The sequence below is a fragment of the Amblyraja radiata genome, chromosome 5 (assembly GCF_010909765.2).
Source record: "Amblyraja radiata isolate CabotCenter1 chromosome 5, sAmbRad1.1.pri, whole genome shotgun sequence".
Classification (NCBI taxonomy): Eukaryota; Metazoa; Chordata; class Chondrichthyes; order Rajiformes; family Rajidae; genus Amblyraja; species Amblyraja radiata.
The window spans coordinates 16847829-16873139 of NC_045960.1; the positions used below are offsets into that span (position 1 = coordinate 16847829).

General features: G+C 46.2%; 1 protein-coding gene across 1 annotated transcript in view; it reads left to right on the forward strand.

Moving 5' to 3' along the window:
- Positions 1-25311, forward strand: part of myom2 (myomesin 2) — a 115418-nt gene that overhangs the window by 63839 nt on the left and 26268 nt on the right. Inside the window, 9 exon segments of the mRNA XM_033020675.1 lie at positions 1111-1310; positions 2956-3009; positions 4626-4753; positions 6397-6580; positions 8130-8304; positions 10120-10241; positions 18087-18274; positions 20095-20221; positions 23488-23666. Of these exon segments, the coding sequence (XP_032876566.1) occupies positions 1111-1310; positions 2956-3009; positions 4626-4753; positions 6397-6580; positions 8130-8304; positions 10120-10241; positions 18087-18274; positions 20095-20221; positions 23488-23666 (1357 nt within the window).

The following is a 25311-nucleotide window of genomic DNA, read 5'->3' on the forward strand; positions in this document are numbered from 1 at the left end:
TTGGCCCTTCAATCCAGCACCGCCATTCAATATGATCATGGCTGATCATCCAGAATCAGTGCCAGGTTCCTGCCTTCTCCCCATATCCCTTGATTCTGTTAGCCTTAAGAACTATATCTAACTTTCTCTTGAAAACATCTATTGAATTGGCCTCCACTGCTTTCTGTGGCAGAGAATTCCACAGATTCACAACTCTCTGGCTGAAAAAGCTTTCCTCATCTCAGTCCTAAATGGCCTACCCCTTATTCTTAAACTGTGACCCTTGGTTCTGGACTCCTGCAACATGGGGAATATTTTTCCTGCATCTAGCCTGTCCAATCCCTTAAGAATTTTATATGTTTCTATGAGCGCCTCTCATCCTTCTAAATTCCAGTGGATATAAGCCCAGTCGATCCATTTTTTCATCATATGTGAGTCCCACCATCCCGGGAATTAACCTGGTGAATCAGTAACTCTACCGCTGTTCCACTGTGCTGCCCCTATTCAAGAGATGATGGTTGTTGGGAAGCACCTATTCTTGAACTTGGTGATCATGGGTTTCAGGCTCCTATACTATCTCCCCATTGTAGGAGTGAAATGAGAGAGTGGCCGGGGTCATGTGGGTCTCTGATTAGAAAATCAGGGTACCGCAGATGCAGGTTCACAGCCTGAAGAAGGGTTCCCAGCTCGAAAATGTGGAGAATCTGTGGAATTCTTTGCCACAGAAGGCTGTGGAGGCCAAGTCAATGGATATTTTTAAGGCCGAGATAGATATTGTAGATTCTTGATTAGTACGGGTATCAGTGGTTATGGGGAGAAGGCAGGAGAATGGGGTTAGGAGGGAGAGATAGATCAGCCATGATTGAATGGCAGAGTAGACTTGATGGGCCGAATGGCCTAATTGCGCTCCTTTCACTTCTGACCTTATGACCTTATGAAACGTCGTCTATCCATGTTCTCCAGAGATGCTGCCAGACCCGCTGAGTTATTCCTGCGCTTTGCGTTTACCCAAAGATGTCACGTTGCTGTCAGAGTTAACGGTAGCTTTCCTCTCCAGATCTTCCTGGAGCAGGATGAGGGTGTCCGTGTCTGTGGTAAAATTACCGGAGAACCTTCTCCTTGTTTTTGCAGACGTGAAGTTGACTCGGACAACTGGATCCAGTGTAACGACTCCCCGGTTAAAATCTGCAAGTATCCGGTGACTGGCCTGTTTGAGGGGCGTTCCTACATCTTCCGTGTGCGAGCTGTCAACAAGTGTGGGATCAGCAAACCCTCCAGGGTGACGGATGCCGTGACGGCCTTTGACCCCGCTGACTTTGCAAGGCTGCAGAGTGAGTACCTCGCGTTTACGGACAATGTTAATGCTGGACTTTATCTCATCTCAGTCAGGAGCATGAACAAAGTAGCGTGGGAAGGAACTGCAGATGCTGGCTTACACCGAAGTGGGACACACAGCGGGTCAGGCAGCATCTTTGGAGAGAAGGAGTAGGTAACGTTTTGGCTCGAGGCCCTTCTTCAGGCTGAGAGTCTGGGGAAAGGGAAATGAGATATAGAAGGTACATGGAACAAATGAATGAAAGATATGCAAAAAGTAACAATGATCAAGGAAAGGTGGAGCCCACAATGGTCCATTGTTGGCTGTGGGCTGGGTGATAATGAGTTATGGAGACAGTGAAACACAACAGGATGACTGAAACTAGTACGATGACTGGGGTGAGGGAAGGACTGAGGGAGAAGGGATGCAAGCGTTACTTGAAGTTAGAGAATGTAGTCTGGGTCTGAAGTATCCCAGACACTGGCTCTATAAGAACTACAGAGTGATGTCCTTTGGAGACATTTGGACAGGTACATGGACAGGAAAAGGCAGCAGAGTGGCGCAGCGGTAGAGCACCAGGGACCCCGGATCGATCCTGACTACGGGTGCTGTCTGTAAGGGGTTTGTAAGTTCTTCCTGTGACCTCGACGGTTTTCTCCGGGTGCTCCGGTTTCCTCCCACATCCCAACGATGTGCAGGTTTGTAGGTTGATTGGCTTCTGTAAATTGCCCTTTATGTGTGCATGGTGATCGCTGGTTGACATGGTCTCGGTGAGCCAGTGGGCCTGTTTCCACAAGGTATCACTAAACTAAACTAAAACGAAAAGTTTAGGGGGATATGGGCCAAACGCTGGCAGGTGTGACTCGTGTTGATGGAGCATGTTGGTCGGCATGGGCAAGTTGGGCCAAAGGGACTGTTTCCATGCCATACATCTCGAGAACTCTATGACACTCTGTCTCTAGGTCCACAAACTTTCCCCCGTGCTGGTAATGGAACACAGGATGTACAAAGTAAATCATCATCTCCCGATGATCGACTTTCATCTCAGTCATCCCACTTTCTCACCCATTTCCTACACACTAGGGGCAATTCTACAGAGGCCAATTAAAGTATAAACCTGCACGTCTTTGGAATGTGGGGGGAAACCGAAGCACCTGGAGAAAACCCACGCAGTCACAGGGAGCACGTGGAAACTCTGCACAGACAGCACCAGTAGTCAGGATTGAACCCGGGTTTCTGACACCGTGAGGCAGCAACTCTACCGCTGCACCACCGTGCCGCCCCAGTGTCGGGTCGGGAATTTGCTGTTCACTTTCCTCTTCTGTACCTCGTCTCCAGAGCTACGCCTGGTCACGAACGGGAAAAGTACTGTCCTTGGTACATTATAGGAAAATCAAAAGACTTTTGTAAATGTAAGAAACCAAGAATACCATTGGAATTTTGTACAGCCATTTTGTTTATTTGTCTCTGTTGTAGAGGTTCTTGATTATTTTTGCTTCTTGTTCGTTACTGAACAACCTTTATATTTTGAAGATAGACACAAAGAGCTGGAGTAACTCAGTGGGTCAGACAGCATCTCTGGAGGGAAGGAATAGGTGACGTTTCGGGTCGAGACCCTTCTTCAGACTTTCTTCTTTATATTTTGTTGTTTCTTTTCTTAGCCATTCATTTTGATGCAAGCAGACAGATTGTTATTTCCCAGGACGACCTGGAAGGTAAGTCCCATTCCAAATATTATTTTTGTGTGCGTTTTACCTGTACATTGCAGGAAATGTTGTGTAACTGTGCATGAATGTTGTGTGATCACATGAATCTTTAAACTTTAGACTTTGGAGATACAACGCTGAAACAGGCCCGTCGGCCCACTGAGTCCGTGCTGACCAGCGATCACCCCCATAGCTAGCACTATCCTACACACTAGGATTACAATTTACAGAAGTCAATTAATTTGCAAACCTGCACGTATTTGGAGTGTGGGAGGAAATCGGAGCATCCGGGGAAAACCCACGCAGATCACAGGGAGAACGTACAAACTTCATACAGACAGCACCCGTAGTCAGGATCGAACCTGGGTCTTGGCGCTGTGAGGCAGCAACTCTACCGCTGTGCTGCCCTGAATCTCTGCTTCTCAGTGTGAGGATTAACCTTTCCTTTGCCAGTGTATTGTAGAACTTAACCATTCTTTTACATTTTAGCTTGATGTCAATGTAAAACACAGAGAATAGTCAGTGGCCAGCCTTGTATCCAGCTACGTTTGTTATCACTGCAACACGTGGAAATAAAATGAATGAGAGTTGGAAGACAAGCTGCTGGCTGGAATTTAAAGTTAACATTTCTCCCAACATGTAAAGGGTAGTGCAGCTGATCGAGCTCCAGGGCTGTGGGTTTTATCTTGCCCCCATGATCAAATTCCACAATACTCTGGCAAAGAAACCCTTAATCCACAAACTGAGTAGCAGAGATTCAGGGTGGCACGGTGGCGCAGAGGTAGAGTTGCTGCCTCACAGCGCCAGAGACCCGGGTGCGATCCTGATTATGGGTGCTGTCTGTACGGAGTCCATACGTTTTCCCTGTGATCACGCGGGTTTTCTCCAGGTGCTCCGGTTTCCTCCCACACTCCAAATGACGTGCAGGTTTTCTAGGTTAATTGGCTTTGGTTTAAATTATGAATTGTCCCTAGTTTGTAGGATAGTGCTAGTAGAGAGGATGATCGCAGGTCGGCAGTATCTCTAAAGTCCCCGCTGTATCTCTAAAGCCTAAAGACTAAATCTTCTTCCACTGCAGCAGCAGTGTTTCTTTGGAGATGGTGCTTTTGCTCCCATGCACTTAATCTTTCTTGGTCTTCCAATGATTCATGATACTTTATTGTCAAATGGAGTCAGAGCGTGGAAACGGGCCCTTCGGCCTAACTTGCTGTCACTGGCCAACATACCCCATCTACACTAGTCCCACCAGCCTGCGTTTGGCCCATATCACTTTGAACCTTTCTTATCCATGTACCTGTCTAATTGTTTCTTGAACATTGTGATAGTCCCTGCCTCAACTATCTCCTCTGGTAGCTTGTTCCATACACCCACCACACTTTGTGTGAAAATTTTACCCCCTCAGATTCCTGTTAAATCTTTACCTCCCCCCACTCCCCCTCACCTTAAACCTATGTCCTCTGGTTCATAAATTCTAGGTAGAGTGACATTCTTTGTTTTTGCCTACTATCTGGGTAAAATCATATGGCAGACCTCACCCAGACTGTACCTGGGTAGAATGTTAATAACAGTGCCCTGTTTCTCTCTCTCTGTCTCCCTCCCTCTTCCTCTCCCTCCCTCTTCGACAGCGGATGTGAAGATACCAGGGTCCCCCACAAATGTCCATGCTGCCGAGACCTGCAAGAACTACATTGTGCTCAGCTGGGAGCCCCCAGATCCCCGAGGCAGGGAGACGCTCAAGTACTACGTTGAAAAGGTATGGAGGAAAAAAGATGGGAGATGAAGAGATGGAGGTGAGGAAAGACCAGGATCAATCAGGGCCATTCATAAACGACCTTCTACAGCGGGTCAGGCAGCCTGAAAAAGAGTCCCACTCCAGAGACGCTGCCTAACCTATGTCCATTAGCTATTCACATAAGCAAGGATAAAATTAAGCCCAGATGGACTGGCATGTTCTGGATGGGCCGAACGGCCTCTTCACTGCTGTTTACTCTGTGCGAGATTGAGGAAAAGGGAACATAGTCATCACAACTAGTTAACAACACAAAGCGTTGCAGCTCAAGGCAACAGCGGGACCATACTGCATTGTTTCAGCAGTAGATCGAGGAACAAAAGCACTGCTTGAACCTAATACTTTACTCCCCATTTTCTCTCCATGGATGTAATACATTTGTGGGATTCATGTAGGAAGAGTGTAAAATGGGTGGGTGCGGACCTGGTGGGTCAAAGGCCTGTTTCCTTGCTTTAATATTTTATCTTCTGTAGGTTCGATTCACATACGGTGAAATTGTTCTCCTTATAAGGCATCAAGCTGTCAGTTTTTGTTAGCGACAGGGGAAAGAAATCACAAGAAACAAATGATAACATTGATAACTTGCATATTCTTTAGGTTCCTTGCAAGCAATTCTCCTGAATAACCCCTATATTGTTGGCAAACCAACTCATGATCTGGGGCAGCACAGTGGCGCATTGGTCGAGATGCTGGCTCACCGTGCCAGAGTCCCGGGTTCTATCCTGAATACGGGTGCTGTCTGAACGGAGTTTGTATGTTTCCCCTGTGACAGTGTTAGTTTTCTCCGGGTGCTCCAGTTTCCTTCCACACTCCAAAGACGTGCATGCTTGTAGGTTAATCCGCTTCTGTAAATTGTCCCTTGGGTGTAGGATGGAACCAGTGTATGGGTGCTTTCTAGTCAGAGCAGATTCGGTGGGCCGAAGGGCCCATTTCTACGCTGTATCTCTAATCTAAAGTATAACTTAAAAGATCTCTAGTCATAAAACACCCTTTAGTCTTTAGAGATACAGTAAGGAAACAGGACCTTCGGCCCACCGAGCCCACGCCGATCAGTGATCACCCCATACACTAGCACTATCCTACGCACTAGGGACAATTTACAGTTTACCGAAGCCAATTGACCTACAAACCTGCACGTCATTGGAATGCGAGAGGAAACCGGAGCATCCGGAGAAAACCCCTGCGGTCATGGTGAGAAGGTACAGACTCCATAAAGACAGCACCCGTAGTCAGGGTGGCACCCGGGTCTCTGGCGCTGTGAGGCAGCAACTCTACCGCTGCGCCACTGCGCTGACCCCGATTGGTTAGTAAGATTGCAGACAATACCAAGATTGCTGGAGGCACAGACGGGTGTCAAAGCATACAGCGCGATAGAGACCAGCTGTAGAAACGGGCAGAGAAATGGCAGCTAGAGTTTAATCAGAGCAAGTGAGGTGAGATGCTGCATTTTAGAAAGTCGAATGTAAAGGGAGAGTTACAGTTAATGGCAGGACCCTTAACAGCATTGATATGCCTCACAGCAACTCTACCGCTGCACCACAGATCTGCCCAAACATTTAAGCGTGTAACCAGACAAATTTTCACGATGGTCCTCGTTTCCCTTTTAGACAATGGCTGGCACCACCTCCTGGCAAAGGGTCAACGTGGAGATCGCGGCAAGCTCACCACGTCTTGCTATATTTGACCTGGCCGAAGGAAAATCCTATGAATTCCGTGTCTTTGCAGTGAACAAGTTTGGAATGAGCCAGTCGTCAGAGGTCACCGAGCCCATCCTGGTTCAGGATCACATTGGTAATTGTTTATCTTCAGTATGCAGTCACATTTCATTCAAGATCGCTCGTTGCTAGCTTTATCTCTTGTGTGTCCTACAGAATATATCTCACACTCATATCAGGAATTAGTGGATGAGAAAGTGGGTTAACATAGAACTAGTGGGACCGGGAGATCGATGATCGGAGTGGTCTCGCCTGTTTCTAATACTGTATCTCTAAACTAAACCAAACTAAACTCTGTCTTGAAATATTTAAGAAAGAACTGCAGATGCTGGAAAAATCGAAGGTAGACAAAAATGTACCAATTAGTGCATGTGATAATAAATGACTCTTGAACTCTTGAACTCTTGAAATGCTGGAGAAACTCAGCGGGTGAGGCAGCATCTATGGAGTGAAGGAATAGGCGACGTTTGGGGTCGAGACCCTTTTTCAGATTGATGTGGGGGTGGGGGGCGTGGGAAAAAGAAAGGAAGAGGCGGAGACAGTAGGCTGTGGGAGAGCTGGGAAGGGGAGGGGAAGGAGGGAGAAAGCAAGGACTACCTGAAATTGGAGAAGTCAATGTTCATACCGCTGGAGTGTTTCTTTTCCCCCCCCCCCCCACATCAGTCTGAAGATGGGTCTCGAACCGAAACGTCGCCTATTCCTTCACACCATAGACGCTGCCTCACCCGCTGAGTTTCTCCAGCATTTTTGTCTACCTTCTGTCTTGAAATAACTCATTGATGAACCTCCGACACAATCCAGCACTGAGTCCTTTTGGTGGATGGTTGATGAGAAGAAGTGAAATTTTCCAGCGTTTTATCAAAGAATGATTATTGCATTTTTCAGTTACATCTCACAACGTCTAATGTCACCTTTTAATACAAATATGTCACACTCTTCCTATTCTAACCTAGAATTCTGTGCTTAGTGTAGACACAAGAAATTGCAGATGCTAGTTTACAAAAGTATCTGTAAACTAGCATCTGTAACTCAGTAACTCAGCGGGTTCAAAGATCCTGTGAACCCTGACCCATTGGAGAATATGGATAGGCAACATTTCGGGTAGGAGCCCTTCAATGGATAGGCGACGTTTCAGGTCAGGACCCTTCTAAGGATAGGTGATGTTTTGTTCAGTTTAGTTTAGAGATATAGCGCGGAAACAGGCCCTTTGGCCCACCATGTCCGCGCCGACCAGCGATTCCCGGACATTAACATCATCCTACACCCACTATGGACAATTTACAATTTTACCAAGCCACCCAAACTGGAAACCGGAGCTCCTGGAAAAAAAAAGCTTATGGTCACTAGGAGAACGTACAAACTCGATACATATAGCACCCATAGTCAGGATCGAACCCGGGTCTTTGGCGCTGTGAGGCAGCAACTCTAACACCGTGCCAATCTTTGGGCCTGGATCCTTCCATGGACAGGTGGCGTTTGGGGTCAGGAAGGTGACGTTTTAGGTCATCCACGTTCTCCATAGATGCTGCCTGACTCTCTGAGTTAATCCAGTACTTTTTTATAACCCATTTGAAAGTGACCTTTCTTTGATGTTTGTGCTCTATTTTGTTTTTAACCTTTTTCAGAGATTCCATCTCCACCCGGGGCCGTTCGGTGTGCGAGGAACACAAAGCATTCGGTGGTGGTGCAGTGGATGGCTCCGAAGAACGCTAGTGAACTCATCGGCTACTACATCGATTCCTGCCTGCTGGGAACCGATGACTGGCAACCCTGCAACCACAAGCCCGTGAAATACACAAGGTCACTCTTAACTTGTTATCACTTAGCCCACAGCCAACAATGGACCTTTGTGAGCTCCACCTTTCCATGATCATCATTCCTTTTTTGCATATCTTTCATTCCATTGTTCTATATCTCTCTAAATCACCTTCTATATCTCTCGCTTCCCTCTCTTGGTTCTTGGTTTCTTGGTCCTCCAAAATATTCCAAATGGAATTTAAACTGGAGGTGGTGAAGGGAGGGCTTAAGCCAGAAAGGGTTATTGGGAAGAAAGAGCTACTTTAAATTTAGTTGCATCTGGTTGGGTAACTATAGTTGGGTGGAGATTATTCCATGCTTTAATTGTGCGTGGGAAGAACGAATTGCTGTACACATCTGCCTTTGTAGCTGGGACCACAAATTGGATCGAATGCCCTCGTCTGCTCCTAATTGGTTTGAGTTTGATGTAGGTCTTGTAATCTATGTCGAGCTGACCATTTAACATTTTGTAAAAACAGGTCAAACGGTGAGCTTCACGTCTGTCTTGGAGAGGGTTCCACCCCAGAGAATTCAGAAGTTTGGTGACACTCGCTTCTCTCTCATTGGTGTTAGTAACAAATCGAGCTGCCTGTCTTTGGACACGTTCGATGGAAGGAATGTTTCTATTTGTGTATGGGTCCCACGCTGCAACTGCGTAGTCCAAATGAGGTCTAACGAGGGTGAAGTATAGCTTCTCCTTGACAGAAGTTGAACAAGGATGAAAGTTGCGCCTCAGAAAGTTTAGGACACCTGTTGCTCTGACTCTCAGCCTAAAGAAGGGTCTCGACTGGAAGTGTCACTTATTCCTTTTCTTCAGAGATGCTGCCTGACCAGCTGAGTAACTCCAGCTTTTTGTGTCATTCTTACCAATCCTTGCCTTTAATTAATACTGATTCTCTGGCACGTTTGAGTACACAGCCTTGCCGGACTCTACTTTTTGTTGTACCAACAGAGGTTGCACCCTCCGAGAGGAGTCACAGAGTGTGGAAACAGGCCCTTCATCCCAACCTACCCACACTGACCAACATGTCCCATCTACACTAGTCCCACCTGCTTGTATTTGGCCCATATCCCACAAAACCTGTCCTATCCATGAGAGAAACAGTTAGAGTTTAAGAAACTCAACATGTTTCTTAAACGTTGCCATAGTACCTGCCTCAACTACCTCCTTGGCAGCTCGTTCCATACACCAACCACCTTTTGTGTGAAAAAGTTACCCCTCAGGTTCCTATTAAATATTACCTCCCCGCTCACACTAAACCTATGTCCTCTGGTTCTTGATTCCCCTACTCTGGGAAGAGATTCTGTGCATTCACCTGATCGTTTCCTCTCTTGATTTTGTACACCTCTATAAGATCACCTCTCATTCCCCTGCGCTCCAAGGAATAGAGTCCTAGCCCGCTTAACCTCCCTGGTGGAACGGTACCGGAATGGTTTGCCTAGATACCGGGGGAAGCCAAGATACCGGCCCACAAAGTCGGTCTCTGAAGTCAGCGGTGGGAACAGACCTGTGGAACTCTGGTCGGGCCACAGGGGGAAAATTTGACCCGCCAATTGGCCGCGGTGGTCCCGATGAGGACGAGATCAACGCCTCACCCGGCCTAGGCACCAAATTTCCGGGCAGACTTTTGGAAGGGAATTCTGGTAATTTTGTCCGGATTAAAGAACATGCAAGACTTCCAGCCAATCCACTCACTAACTACTCAGACTGCCGCTCCACGGCTGAGCTTCACGTTAACTGTCCAAGGCTGTCCCAGGGCAGCCTTTTTAAAGTTCCCGCACTGCGTTGTTGATCTTTCTCTGCTTTCTTCCCCCTAGGTTTGTTGTTCATGGCCTGAACAACGGGCAGAAGTACATTTTCCGCGTGAAAGCTGTTAACGCCATCGGGGTCAGTGAAGTGTCTCAAGAGTCCGAGCCCATCATTGTCCAAGCAGCCCTTAGTAAGTGTCCGCTTGTGACTCTTGCACAGTCATATGTTGCTAGTGTGCGGGCAAACGATGATCGGGATTTAGTCAAAGGACAGGGATTCTACAGTAGTTTTGTGGAACTATTTTAGAGGTGGGAATCATGTGGGAATAGTTTGGGTCAGTGCACCGAGGAGAAGGCTTTAATAGGAATCCGAGGGGTTATTTTTTTCACACAGGATGGTGGGTGCATGGAATGAGCTGCCAGAGTGGGTGGTTGAGGCAGGTACTATAACAACATTTAGAAAGACATTTGGACAGGTATAAATGTAGGAACGGTTTAGAGGGGACACCTCATCTGCATCCAGGATGAGGCGTTCCATACCAGGGCATCGGAGATGTCCTCATTCTTTAGGAAAAGGGGGGTCCCCCTCTTCCATTATAGATGAGGCCCTCAGTAGGGTCTTCTCAATATCCCACAACGACATAGTCCCCCTTGTCCTCACCTTCCACCCCATCAGCCGTCACATACAACATATAATCCTCCAACACCTTCGCCACCCCCAACGGGATCCCACTACTGGCCACATCTTCCCATCTCCACCCATTTCGGCTTTCCGTAGAGACCGTTCCCGCCGAAACTCCCTGGTCAACTCATCGCTTCCCACCCAAACCACCCCCTCCCCAGGTACTTTCCCCTGCAACCGCAGGAGATGCAACACCTGTCCCTTTAACTCCCCCCTCGACTCCATCTAAGGACCCAAACAGTCTTTCCAGGTGAGGCAGAGGTTCACTTGCACCTCCTCCAACCTCATCTACTGTATCCACTGTTCCAGGTGTCAACTACTCTACATCGGCGAGACCAAGCGCAGGCTCGGCGATCGTTTCGCTGAACAACTCCGCTCAGTCCGTCTTAACTTACCTGATCTCCTGGTGGCTCAGCATTTCCATGCCCCCTCCCATTCCCAATCTAACCTTTCTGTCCTGGGCCTCCTCCATTATCAAAGTGAGGCCCAGCGCAAATTGGAGGAACAGCACCTCATATTTCACTTGGGTAGTTTACACCCCAGCGGTATGAACATTGACTTCTCTAACTTCAGATAGCCCTTGCTTTCTCTCCCCATCCCAATCCCCTTCCCAGTTCTCCCACCAGTCTTACTTTCTCTGCCGACATTCTATCTTTGTCCTGCCCCTCCCCTGACATCAGTCTGAAGAAGGGTCTTGACCCGAAACGTCGCCCATTCCTTCTCTCCAGAGATGCTGCCTCACCCGCTGAGTTACTCCAGCATTTTGTGTCTAAGTGGGCCAAACACGGGCAGGTGGGACTAGTGTAGATGGGGCATCTTGGTTGACTTTGGCAAGTTGGGACGGAGGGCTTGTTTCTTTGCTGTATGACTATGACCTTCTGCCTGATGGGAGAGGGGAGAAGAGAAGTGACTGGGGTATGAGTGACCCTTGATTATTGGCGTGAAATGTTGATGGAGTTGATGGGGGAGAGACTGGCTTGTGTGATGGACTGGGCTGCATTTACAACTCTCTGCACTTTCTCGTGGCCACGGGCAGAGTAGTTGCCTTACCAAGCTGCGATGCTTCCCGATGCCATGCTTTCTAGGATACAGCTGTAGTAGTTGGTAAGCATGTATGGAGACCTGCTGACTTTCCTTGATCACCTGAGGAAGTAGAGGTGTGCTGTGCTTTCTTGCCCAGAACGTCTATGCGGTAGCACCAGCAGATCTTTGGTGACATTTACGCCTAGAAACTTGACCTTCTTGGCCTACTTGAATTTTATCATTCCAAATGAGCATTAGATATAAATCAGGTGCGCATTTGGAATGGTAACATTAAAATGTGTAGGAAGGAACTGCAGATGCTGGTTTAAACCAAAGATAGACACAAAAAGTTGGAGTAACTCAGCGGGACAGGTAGCATCTCTGGAGAGAAGAAGAGTCTAGACCCAAACCGTCACCCATTCCTTCTCTCCAGAGATGCTGTTTGTCCCTCTGAGTTACTCCTGCCTTTTGTGTCTATCTTCGGTAACATTAAAATGAGCATCTGATTTTAATGCTCATTTAAAATCAGATCCTCATTTAAATGTTACCAAATTGTCAGATACTGTGGCCGATACCTGCAGATGGTGTAATGGATACATTATATTGTACGCAATTTACAACGGCATATTGTTAGATGTTTAATCTTTTTTTGTTGTTGTACTTCTGTCAACCACACTTTATTGGGTTTGAAGAACCCGATTAAAGTTGAAGCAGAAACAAATGTGAAGGTAATGTGGCTCTGGTGGAGTCAAATGGATAGTTTGGTTTCTGGTGCACTGGGACATCAGTGCAGGGGTTTCTCACCACAATGAGGGCAGAGAGTTGAGGAGGAGATGTTGAAGAGGATGTAATACATAGCTGACACATTCCCCGGCCTCTGCCTTGCTCTAGGAGGGAGCCGTGTGTCAGATATTGGATGGGATGCTTTGTCATTGAGAGTGGGGATGAGGCACTGCAGATGCTGGTTTACACATAAAAAGACACAAAGTACTGGAGTAACTCAGTGGGTCAGGCCGCCTCTCTGGAGAACATGGATAGATGACGTTTTGGGTCGAGGGTCTAGTCGTAAGAAGGGAACCGACCCGAAATGTCACTATCCATGTTCTCCAGACTGCTGCCTGACCCGCTGAGTTACTCCAGCCTTTGTGTCTGTTCTCTTTGCACACCAACATGAACCAGTTCTATGTCTCCAGGCGAAAAGCTGTGGTGGGCAAGTTATTTATTATTATTGTTTTTTTATATATTTATTTTTATTAGAAGCAGTGTACAAAAGTATAAACCGCGGCATATGACATAATACATTATTGTACAGCAATTTTAGCTAAAGATGAGAATGAGGAAATGAGAAAAAGCAAGAGTGAGAGAAAGTGAATGTGCAAGAAAGAACCCTAGACTACGAAATGGTGTAGCCAAAGAGTGCAGTAAAAGAAATAAGAAGAATGTAAAGAAATAAAAAGACAAAAACAGAAAGGAAACAAAAAGCGATGATATACCTGTTTCGTATCTCTTCCACCCATCAACCAAATCCCGTATTCGTTTTAATTCCAAAACTTGTGTTGCACCATACTATCCTTGTAATAAACCATGAATGGTGTCCATGTCTTCGAAAACTGCTCTGGGTTTTTCTGCTAAGACAAGTCTCATATTTTCAAGATGTAGCGTCTCAGATATGTTTGTAATCCACATTTTAAGAGTAGGGGCAGATGTATTTTTCCAGAATTTAAGTATTAGTTTTTTCGCCGTTATCAGGCCATAATTAACGAAACGTCATTGAACTATTGATAGCTCAGAGCAGGCTTCTGATGTTCCGAGAATAATCAGTTCCGTGTGGGGGTCCAGTTTTGTTTTTAATGTTTTTGAGAAAATTTCAAAAATTCCTTTCCAATACAAGAGGCGAGGGATGTGTTATAGTTGCTTCTTGAAGGAGCATTTGTCACAGATAGGAGATACATTTGGAAAGATCTTAGTTTAGTCTTTGAATAGTAGAGTCTGTGCAATGTTTAATTTGAATTAAAGTATGTCTACTTTAATCGAACAGTTGTGTATATATAAAAGATTTTCTTCCCATCTGTCTTTTGGAATTTTTAGGCCAAGTTCCTCTTCCCAGTCTCTCCTAATTGCTTCTGACGATGGGATTTCTATATTTAAAAGGAGTGTTATACAAATATGATGTTAACTCGTTTGACTCTGAGTTTCTACTCCATACATTCATCTAATAATCTGGCAGCAGAGTTTGGTAGTCATGGGTATATGTTTTTCAAATAGTCTCGAATTTGAATATTTCTGAAATATTATTACCCTTCAGATGGTATTTCAACTGTAATTCCTGAAATGACACAAGAGTTCCCATCTCGTACAGATCTCCAAGTTTTTAATTCCTAGTCTTTCCCAATAAGTAAACGTTATCTATAATAGATGGCTTGAACGAAGGGTTTATTACTATTGGTGAGAGAAGAGATACATTTCTTATGTAAAAAGTTGATTTTACTTGTCTCCAGATTCGTAGAGTGCTGTAAATAATCGGATTTTTTATCATATAGTGTGTTCTTCAACTTTGTTGGGGAGAGAAGAATCGCGCCTATATTAAAAGGCGAGGCAATCCTCTCTCTCCATTATTAAACCAGTCTACCTGTTTGCATGCGTTATCCAGCCAGTAAATTACATTTTTAATATTCATTGCCCAATAATAGTATAAGAAATTGGGGAGAAGCCAATCCGCCCGTTTCTTTGGGTTTACATAGATGTCGTTTATGAATTCTATGTTTTTATAGTCCCAGATAAAGTTTGTAATCTGAGAATCAAGATTTTTAAAACATTTTTTAGGTAGGTATATCGTATTGATTGAAATAAATAGAGAATTTGGTGGGCAAGTTATTTCAGAGGATTCCCTGGTCCCTGTCAGGACATATGACAATAAAACACTCTGAATCTTGATGTAATTTACGATCACCAAAAGTAAGTTCATCTTTGTAAGTATTGGAATCTTGTTACCAGCATGGATTTAGCTCAGTGCTACATCTAAATTACTTTTTTTTAATCTGACCATTTTAGGAGGAGGTGTCCCTCACGGTAGGTACTGAGACACGGGTGAAGGAATCGGTCACATTTCCTTTTGGCTAACATTGGGTTAAAGCACCCATTGTCTGTTAATAGATGGGCTCATTAACACCCACTGTGGCACCAGCCACGAGCACAAATTAACACTCACTCCTGATTAAACTTAAAGCATCAGGGATGTTGTAGAGCAGAAGGCTGTGGGTGCAGGTACATAGTTCCTTGTAGATGGCATCACAGGTATATAGGACGGCCTTCATCAGTCAGAGCATTGAGAATAGAAGTTGGGGGGTCATATTGTAGTTATATAAGACGTTGGTGAGGCCACTTTTAGAGTAATTGGAGCGTTCAGGTTTTGGGCGCCATGTTATAGAAAAGACGTTGTCAAGCTGGAAGGGTGCAGAGAAGTTTTACGAGGATGTTGCCAGGACTTGAGCACCTGAGCTATAGGGAGAGGTTGAGCAGGCCAGGACACTATTCCTTGGAGCGCAGGAGGATGAAGGGTGATCTTATAGAGATGCACAAAATCATGAGAGGAATAGATCGGGCAGAGTATCTTGCCCAGAGAAGGGGAATTGAGAACCAGAGGACATAGGTTTAAGGAGAAGGGGTAAATATTTAATATGAGAGATGATAACTTTACAAAAAGGGTGGTGGGTGTATGGAACACGCTGCTGTAGGAGGTAGTAGGTACTATTGCTATGTTTAAGAAACGTTTGGACAGGTTGCATGGATAGGATAGGTTTAGAAGGCTATGGGCCAAACGCAGGCAGGTAGGGCTAGAGTAGATGGGGCATGTTGGTCGGCATGGGCAAGTTGGGCCGAAGGGCCTGTTTCTACGCTGCATAACTATAACTATCAGTGCCATCTATTTTTAATTTTCACAAACCATTAGTTTCAGTTCAGATCTTGTACTTGTGCCCAAGCGGTAATATTTAATAGTTCATGGAAATTATTTTATGAATGTATAAAATTTGATCTGTGGCTGCCCAGCACACTGTGATTGGTGGTTGAGGAAGCAGTTTGAGTAGCTTTAGGGTGAGAGGGGCACAGTTTATGGGGGGGGGGTTGCGGGGCAGAGGGTGGTGAGTGCCTGGAACGTGCTGCAAGGGGTGGTGTCAGATATGAAAGTGGCGTTTAAGAGGCTTTTAGATTGGCACTTGGATATGCAGGCAATGGAAGGATGTGTAGGTTGGAACTGCAGATTTATAACAAAGATAGACACAAAATGGTGGAGGAACTCAGTGGGTCAGGCAGCATCTCTGGAGAAAATGGGGTGTGACGAGTCGGGTCAGAACTATTCTTCAGGCTCAAGAAAGGTTTCGACCCGAAACGTCACCCATCCTTTTTTGCCTGACCCACTGAGATCCTCTAGCACTTTGTGTCTGTCTTCGGGAATGGAAGGATATGAATCGTGTGCAGGCAGATAAGATTAGTTTATCTTGGCATCATATTCGGCATGGACATTGTGGGCCGAAGGGCCTGTCCCTGTGTTGTACTGTTCTTGTTCTATGATCTTGGTCAGGTACATGGACAGAAAAGATTTTGAGGGATTATGGGCCAAATGTGGGAAAATTGAACGAGCTTAGATGGGGCATCTTGGTCGGCATGAATGAGTTGGACCAAAGGGTCTGTTTCCGTGCTGTATGCCTATGATTCCATCCATGAATGTCCCTCAGAAGATAATAGTCAGGTCTGTCTTTGACCTTATCTCAGGAATTGGATGGAGGGTTGGAGAAGTCAGTGGGGCAGCACTTTAAAAACAGTGGTCACAATTCAGTAAGTTTCAAGCGGTTATGGAATGGAGCAAGTTTGATCCTCAAGTTGAGATCCTAAATTGGGGGAATGCTGATGTTTGGTACCGCAAGAGAGGAGGCGGCAAGAGTAGATTAGGAGCAAACTCTTCTGGGGAAAATAACCTCTCATAGGTGGAGGAGTTTTAAAAAGGAATTAGTTTTAAAAGCGATTGGTGAAGATAGGCAGAAAGTTCGGTCCATGTGTACGGCTCCCTGGCGATCAGAAAGGGGCTTTTACGTTGTTCTGGTCGCAAAGTGAGCTTCAAAAACAAACCGTGGTAAAATAACTTGTCCTGCATGATGGCGGAGGGGAATTTTCACATTCTTGTGGTGTTTTAATGGTTTCCAGGCACCTTTGACCTGAATGGCAGCATGCCACCCCCATGGCCCAATGGTATTACAGAATCACCAATATAACATGAGTCTCCGTTCCCATTCATTCCACTTCAATCACATTATCACTCATCTAACAACTTAAAGCATGATGCAAACTATTGCAGAGTACGGCTGTTTCAAATGAATGCAACATTTTCAAAAGCAGTGTCTTCAGTTTCAATGGTACTGCATAGTCACATGTTCCCAAGGTTACAGGGAGAATGGGGTTGAGAGGGAGAGATAGATCAGCCATGGTTGAATGGCAGAGTAGACTTGATGAATGGCCTAACTCTGCTCCCATGACTTATGTACCTCGGTACAGGAATTTTTTTTTTTTAATACAGTCCAGTAACAAGCTTCCTAGATATTATGCACAAATAAAAAAGATATTATGCACAATCATACGTAACTTTGATTAGTTACTAAGAGAGTAACAAGAGTAGATTACACTGAGGCAGCATACAAGAGTGGCCACCTTTCTGGCGCCAACTTGTACTCTTCAAGTTCGGAGTTGTTAAAAATGTAGAGTGGCCATAAAGGTTCGTTGTCCTGGCAGCGGCACTGGGTTGGAGTTCCAAGGGTCTGTTTTATATTCATATTTTATTATTTTATTTGATTAAAAGGACGTACCTTTAGAAAGGAGATGAGGACGAATTTCTTTAGTCAGAGGATGGTGGATTCATTGCCGCAGGGCGACAGTGGCTGCCAAATCGTTCGGTATTTTTAAAGCAGAGATTGGCAGATTTTTGATTAGTATGGGTGTCAGGGGTTATGGGGAGTCGGCAGGAGTATGGGGTTGAGAGGGAAAGATAGATCAGCCATGATTGAATGACAGAGTAGACTCGATGGGCCGAATGGCCAAATTTTGCTCCTATGACTTAGGGCGGCACAGTGACGCAGCGGTAGAGTTGCTGCCTTGCAGCGACGGAGTTCCGGGTTCGATCCTGACCACGGGTGCTGTCTGTACGGAGTTTGTAGGTTCTCCCTGTGACCTGCGTGGGTTTGCACTGAGATCTTTGGTTTTCTGCCACATTCCAAAGACATACATTGTAGGTTAATTGGCTTGGTGTCAGTGTACATTATTAACTCTCTGCTTCATCCACCAGCCGTCCCTTCCTCACCGTATGGCATCACTCTCCTCAACTGTAGCGGCGATTCCATGACCCTGGGCTGGAAGGTGCCGAGGTTCACCGGTGGCTCGGACATCACTGGATACTACATGGATCACCGCGAGGTTACTGACCTGCACTGGCACGAAAGCAACGTTAAAGCGATCGCTGGAACCGTGTTTACGGTTAGTATCCCGTCCGAGGCGAACCATGTTCCGGAAAAAGTAACGGGATTCTCCTCATTTTCACCAAGGGCGACACGGTGGCGCAGCGGTAGAGTAGCTGCCTCACAGAACCAGTGACACGGGTTCGATCCTGACCTCGGGTGCTGTCTGTACGGAGTTTGCACGTTCTACCCGTGATCGCGTGGGTTTTCTGCAGGTGCTCCGGTTTTCTCCCACAATCCAAAGACGTGCTGGTTCATAGGTTGATTGGCTTCTGTAAATTGTCCCTAGTGTGTAGGGCAGAACTAGTGTACGGGGGGGGTGATCGTTGGTCGGCGTGGACTCGGTGGGCCGAAGGGCCTGTTTACGCGCTGTATCTCTAAACGTTAAACGACGGCCAAGTAAACACTGCCAAATACCTCTGAATCACTTGGTGAATAGTACAGAAGTTTGACATGATTGTAACTAGTTTGGTCTTATTTAGAAATACAACCTGGAAACTGGCCCTTCGGCCCACCGAGGCCGTGCCGACCATCGATCACCCGTACACTACTTCTATGTTTTCCCACTTTCTCTACCACTCTCCACACACTAGGGGCAATTTACAGAGGCCAATTAACCTACAAACCTGCTCGTCTTTGGGATGTGGGAGGAAACCGGAGCACCCCAAGGAAACCCACAGGTGGGACGTACAAACTCCACACAGACAGCACCAGAGGTCGGGATTGAACCCGGGTCTCTGGCACTGTAAGGCAGCAACTCTACCGCTCCGCTGCTGTGGCACCAACAATTGTGGATGTGCATTGTTGTGTTAAACGTCGAACCTATAATAATCAAGAGAGTATTTGCCATTCATATTGCGACTGGGCTCTGGGCATTAACTGGACAAAGTGCAGGAGGAATAATAATGCAGCTGTTATCGGGAATGCCTGCTTTTAGAACATAAGAGCATTATGACACAAGAACAGGCCCTTCGGCTCACAATGTCTGTGCCAAACATGATGCCAAGACCATCACTTGCTACCTGCACATAACTCATCTCCCTCCATTCCCTGCATATCCAAGCGCGAAGTCTTTTAAATGCCACTAACATATCTGTTTCAACCACCACCACTGGCAGCATGTTCCAGGCACTCAGTGCCCTCTGTGTAAAATAAAAGCACCTCTCCCCTCGTATCTTAAATGAGCACAGATATTATTGGAACCGCTCCACGGGGCAGGCAGCATCTTTGAGTCATACAGCGCAGAAACAGGATGCTCGGCCCAACTTGCTCACACCGACCAACATGCCTACGTTTGGTCCTTATCCCTATAAACCTGTCCTATCCATGTACCTGTCTAATTGCTTATTAATTGTTGCGATAGTACCTGCCTCAACTACCTCCTCTGACAGCTCGTTCTATATACCCATCACAATTTGCGTGAAAAAGTTACCCCTCAGATTCCTATAAAATCTTTCCCCCTTCACCTTAAACCTATAGTGGGGAATCTGATTCTCGATTCCCCCACTCTGGACAAGAGAGTCTGTGCATCCACCCGATCTATTCCTCTCATGATTCTGTTCCCAGCTATCCTTGCTAACTTATGCCATGCTTAGCATTTGCACATAGATTTCATGTATCCTGAGATGATGTTGTCAAGGACAATTTGAAAGCTCCCCCCCCCCCACACACACACACACGCGCACGCACACGCACACACGTGTAATGTTGGACAATTTGTGTGCTGATACATGGCACACTGCAGTACAAAGTTACAATAAGGTCATGCTTGAGGTTTTCTGCCCCAGTTTTCTGCAGTAGCAATTTTGATAGTTTCTTTTGTTTGTTCTTCATTGACAGGTTGAAAATCTGAACAAGGGCTCTTTCTACGAGGTTAAAGTGTGCGCAGTGAACCTTGGTGGGGTGGGCATCCCTTCCGAATCCAGCCGACACTTCAAATGTGAAGCATGGACCATGGCAGAGCCAGGTAATGGAACTGGGCACAGTGGCCATGGGCATAAGACACTTGTGTGGAAGGAACTGCAGATGCTGGTTTAAACTGTAGACACAAAATGCTAGAGTAACTCAGCGGGATAAGTAGCATCTCTGGAGAGAAGGAATGAAAGATGTTTTGGGTCGAGATCCTTCTTCAGACTGAAACTCACTCCCGTGGCTTTGTGTCGAGACCCTTCTTCAGTCTGAAAGTCACTCCCGTGACATCAGTCTGAAGAAGGGCCTCGACCCGAAACGCCACCCATTTCTTCTCTCCAGAGATGCTGCCTGTCCCGCTGAGCTCCTCCAGCTTTATGTGCCTATCCTCGGCACAAGACACTCTACATATTAGAACTTTCTTTAGACTTTAGATTTTACTTTGGATTTTAATTTAGATTATACTTTACACTTAGGACTTTATTTTAGACTTGATAGATACAGCATGGAAACAGCCTCTTTGGCCCACTGAGTCTGTGCCTGCAGTATCCTACACACTAGGGACAATTTATAATTTTACAGAAACCAATTAAGCTACAAACCTGTACGTCTTTGGAGTGTGGGAGGAAACCGGAGCACCCGGAGAAAACCCACACGGTCACGGGGTGAACGTACAAACTCCGTACAGACAGCACCTGAGGTCAGGATCGAACCCGGGTCTCTGGCTCTGTGAGGCAGCAACTCCACCGCTGCACCATTGTGCCGGCCACTTGTATACACAGCCAGTCACTTCAGCCAGGCATACATGGATATAAGTAATGTGACTGGCAAAGAGGTTGGTCAGCAGTTTTGAAGGCAGAGCCCTCAATGTTTCTGCGACAGGCTTGGAAGGAAAGTTGATCTGACTTTTGGGTGGTCCTTCTCTTGGAGACCAAACACAAAGAGCAGATCTTTGGCCCGATACACTTGAGCAAGGTTCCCTTCAATCCTTGGAATTGCTGCCTTTCACAACAGTCAGACTCCAAGTGGCATTGTCGTCAGATGTAAATCTGGTCTCATTTTTTGAGACCGAGATTGCCAAATTCTTGACTAGTTTGGGTGTCAGGGGTTATGTCCGCGGAGAAGGCAGGAGAATAGGGTTGAGAGGGAGCGATAGATCAGCCACGATTGAATGGCAGGGTAGACTTGATGGACCGAATGGCCTAATTCTGCTCCGAGAACTTGTGAACATATGAAGTCTCTTTGAGGCATGCGGAATGGTTACAATTATTCATCTACCACAGCGGTGTCTCTGGTGGAACCACTGCCTCACAGAGCCAAGAGACCCGGGGTCGATCCTGACTTGGTTTGTCGAAGTTATATGAACTCAAGGTTTGGAGAGATATGGGCCAAATGCGGGCAGATGGGACTGGTGTAGTTGGGATAAGTTGTGGGCAAATTGGGCCTAAGGGCCAGTTTCCACGTTGTATGACTCTACAGCGCTTTGAAGTGTGGGACACCCCTCATAACAAGAGGAGTGTAGGGGTTTTGCGTTTCCCTTTACTCCACTTCGGGCCCAACTGCCCGAGTTATTCTCTCTCTTGTCGGAGGGTCAAACGGCCACCACTCCACTCGAGCGGTTTCCAAGAGAGAGAATACAACAAAAGGGATTCCCCTAGGTTCTAGACCTCGGAATTATGGTGGGATATGATAAAAAGGTTGAATTGACCAGAGTGTGTTGATGAGAGAAAACAGAAACCAAGATGGACTCAAAGCAAGTCTAAAATTTACAGGCTTTATTAAACAATGAGAAATCGAATCTCACCAACACTACATAATACGTGGCTAAACTTATGCTTTAAACTAAGACTATGGACGGAAAACTATCGGGCACGTTGTAAAACTTACTTTACACAATTTTACCCCCCCTTGACCTCTTTCCCCTTCTCAACCACTATCCTATTTCGGGAATTTCACCAGGTCACCGGGATACTCACAGCTAGGTCGATGCAGGCCCACGAGCTGTCCAGCAGAGCAGAAAGAGAGCGAGTTCTGGCTTGACTCCTGCTTTTATACCTGAGCTTCCTTTGAAACCCCCAGGTGGTCCTCTGGATAAAAGGGTTCTTTTGATGATTCCCAGTTTCGATCTGGCATGAACAATAGGCTTCCGATGATAAGGGGTTTGCTGATGTCATGATCCCTCAGCCTGATCGTTATCCCATCTCCTGGATGGGCTCCTATTGTCTCGATGGATGGGTCATCCAAGATGGTGATTGTGCTTGTGCTGGCCTGTTTACCACCGTCTGCTGAGGCTTGGTTCCTTCCTTTGTGTATCCAAGATAATCTTGTTATCTCCATCTCAGCCTTTCCTGCCCATACCATTCGCATAGTTGTGTGATGCTCAAGTCCACAGGCCAGACAGGTTTGAAACTTGAAACTGATTCTTTCTGTGGATTGGGGGTTTTTCCGTTGCAGCCAGCAAATCTGTCTTTTTAAAATATCCATGTCCTTATCCGAGTTCTTCCATAATTTTGGAGGATTTGCCCCAATAACTTACAGGAGTTAAGTATTGGAGCAAAGAGGTCCTTCTGCAGTTGTACAGGGCCCTAGTGAGACCACACCTGGAGTATTATGCACAGTTTTGGTCTCCAAATTTGAGGAAGGACATTCTTGCTATTGAGGGAGTGCAGCGTAGGTTTACAAGGTTAATTCCCGGGATGGCGGGACTGTCATATGCTGAGAGAATGGAGCGGCTTGGCTTGTACACTCTGGAGTTTAGAAGGATGAGAAGGCATCTTATTGAAACATATAAGATTATTAAGGGCTTTGAAATGCTAGAGGCAGGAAACATGTTCCCGATGTTGGGGGAATCCAGAACCAGGGGCCTCAGTTTAAGAATAAGTGGTAAGCCATTCAGGACGGAGATGAGGAAACACTTTTCCACACAGGGTTGTGAGTCTGTGGAATTCTCTGCCTCAGAGGGCGGTGGAGGCCGGTTCTACAGATACTTTCAAGAGAGAGCTAGATAGGGTTCTTAAAGATAGCGGAGTCAGGGGATATGGGGAGAAGGCAGGAACGGGTTACTAATTGTGGATGATCAGCTATGATCACATTGAATGGCGGTCTATTGTTAACCATGACAAGGCCTATGAGTTGACTTACAGGTGAACATTCCTCCTCAATTGCTCTGCCTGGAAACCCACTATTCACAAAGCATGGGATGAAGCGAAGTTGCTCTTTGTATTTCTTTGTAACACATAATGTAGGCGTCATCATCGAGTCTTGTGTGCCTTGACCATTGTTCCATTGTGGTGCTAAGATGTTCTCATCCTCTGTGTATCTCAGGCCCGACTTACGACCTGACCTTCTGTGAGGTGAGAAGCCACTCTCTAGTGATCCTGTGGAAGCCACCACTCTACACGGGCGCCAGCAAGGTCACTGGCTACTTTGTGGACCTCTGTGAAATGGGTTCAGATGAGTGGAACCCAGTAACAGAACAGCCCGTGACCTCACGCTACTTGAAGGTCAGTGATGATGAAGCATTTGTGCTAATTTGTGCTAGACTTTAGACGTCAGAGATGCTGCGTGGAAACAGTGCTATCCTACACACTAGGGACAATGTACAATTTTACCAAAGCCAATGAGGCTTCAAACCTGTACGTCTTTGGAGCGTGGGAGGAAACCGGAGCACCCGTAGAAAACCCACGCAGTCACAGTACAAACTCCGTATAGACAGCACCCCTAGTCAGGTTCGAACCCAGGTGTCTGCCGCTGTAAGGCAGCAACTCTACCGCTACTCCACTGTGCCGCCTTGTGTAGATTGTTTCACACCGATAATAAAGTATTTATATTTCAATTTGAATTCACTCCAGTCATCCTTGTGTGGCTGTCAAATGAGAAATAGATCAGTAGTAACAAACAACTACAGTTGCTGGTTGATACACAAAAGGACACCAAATGTTGGAGTAACTCAACGGGTCAGGCAGATTGAGTCTGAGGAAGAGTCTCGACCCGAAACGTCGCCTAGCCATGTTCTCCACAGATGCTGCCTGTCCTGCGGAGTTACTCCAACACTTTGTGTTCTTTATTATAAGCCAGCAGCTGCAGTTCTTTGTTTCCACACAGTGAAGTTAGATCATATTCCAGTTAAACTCCGCTCCTTGAGAAAGAAAGAAAAACACTGCCAATGATGTGTCAGCAACAAGAAACCATTTCCTCTTCCAAAAATTCTGAAGTTTGTACATCAAATGATAATGGTTTTCCAAAGAAGATTATTTTACCCTGTCCTTTACCATCAAGTTTCTCGTCCTCATCTCCCTCCCTACTTATTTCCCGACCCATGCCTGTTGTGTTCGGGTTACATTCCTGTGTCGGCATCTTTCAACCAGAGAGCCAATGGCACTTTACTTGAGTACTACTTTATTTGCCATGTGTACCGAGGTACAGTCAAATTCATTTTTGTATGCAGTTCAGTACAAGTATCACTATACACAGGCACTTAGATACACCTTAGATAAGCATCTCGGATACAGTACAAGTGTATAGTGGTGGTACACTGAGTGTATACAGAGTTGGCACCATTTTTAAGTCCCTGTTTAGTTTTAAGGTTAGTTTAACGATACAGTGGGGATACAGGCCCTTCAGCTACCAAGTCTACACCGACCAGTGATCCCCACACACTAGCACTATCCTACACACTAGGGACAATTTACAATCTTTATAGAAGCCAATTAACTTACAAACCTGCAGGTCTTTGAAGTGCGGGAGGAAACCGGAGAACGTCACGGGGAGAACGTAAACTGTGTGCAGACAGCACCCGTAATCGTGATGGAACCCGGGTCTCTGGCGCTGTAAGGCAGCAACTCTACCGCTGTGCCACCGTATTTACTGTTGTTATAGGTGTAGAGTTCTTAACTTAACCATGAAGGCTTGTTGCAGGGTCGGCCTGGCCAAGCTTAGCCCTGATTACCAACAGGGACTTGAAAATGGCGCCAAAACTGACGACCCTGTATTCTGCCTCAGTGTACTACTACCTTTAAGGCAGTACGGTGTAGCTGCGGTAGAGTTGCTGCCTTACAGCGCCAGAGACCCAGGTTCAATCTACAGGTGCTGCCTGTACGGAGTTTGTACATTCTCCCCAAGACCTGCCTGGGTTTTGTCCTCGTGCTC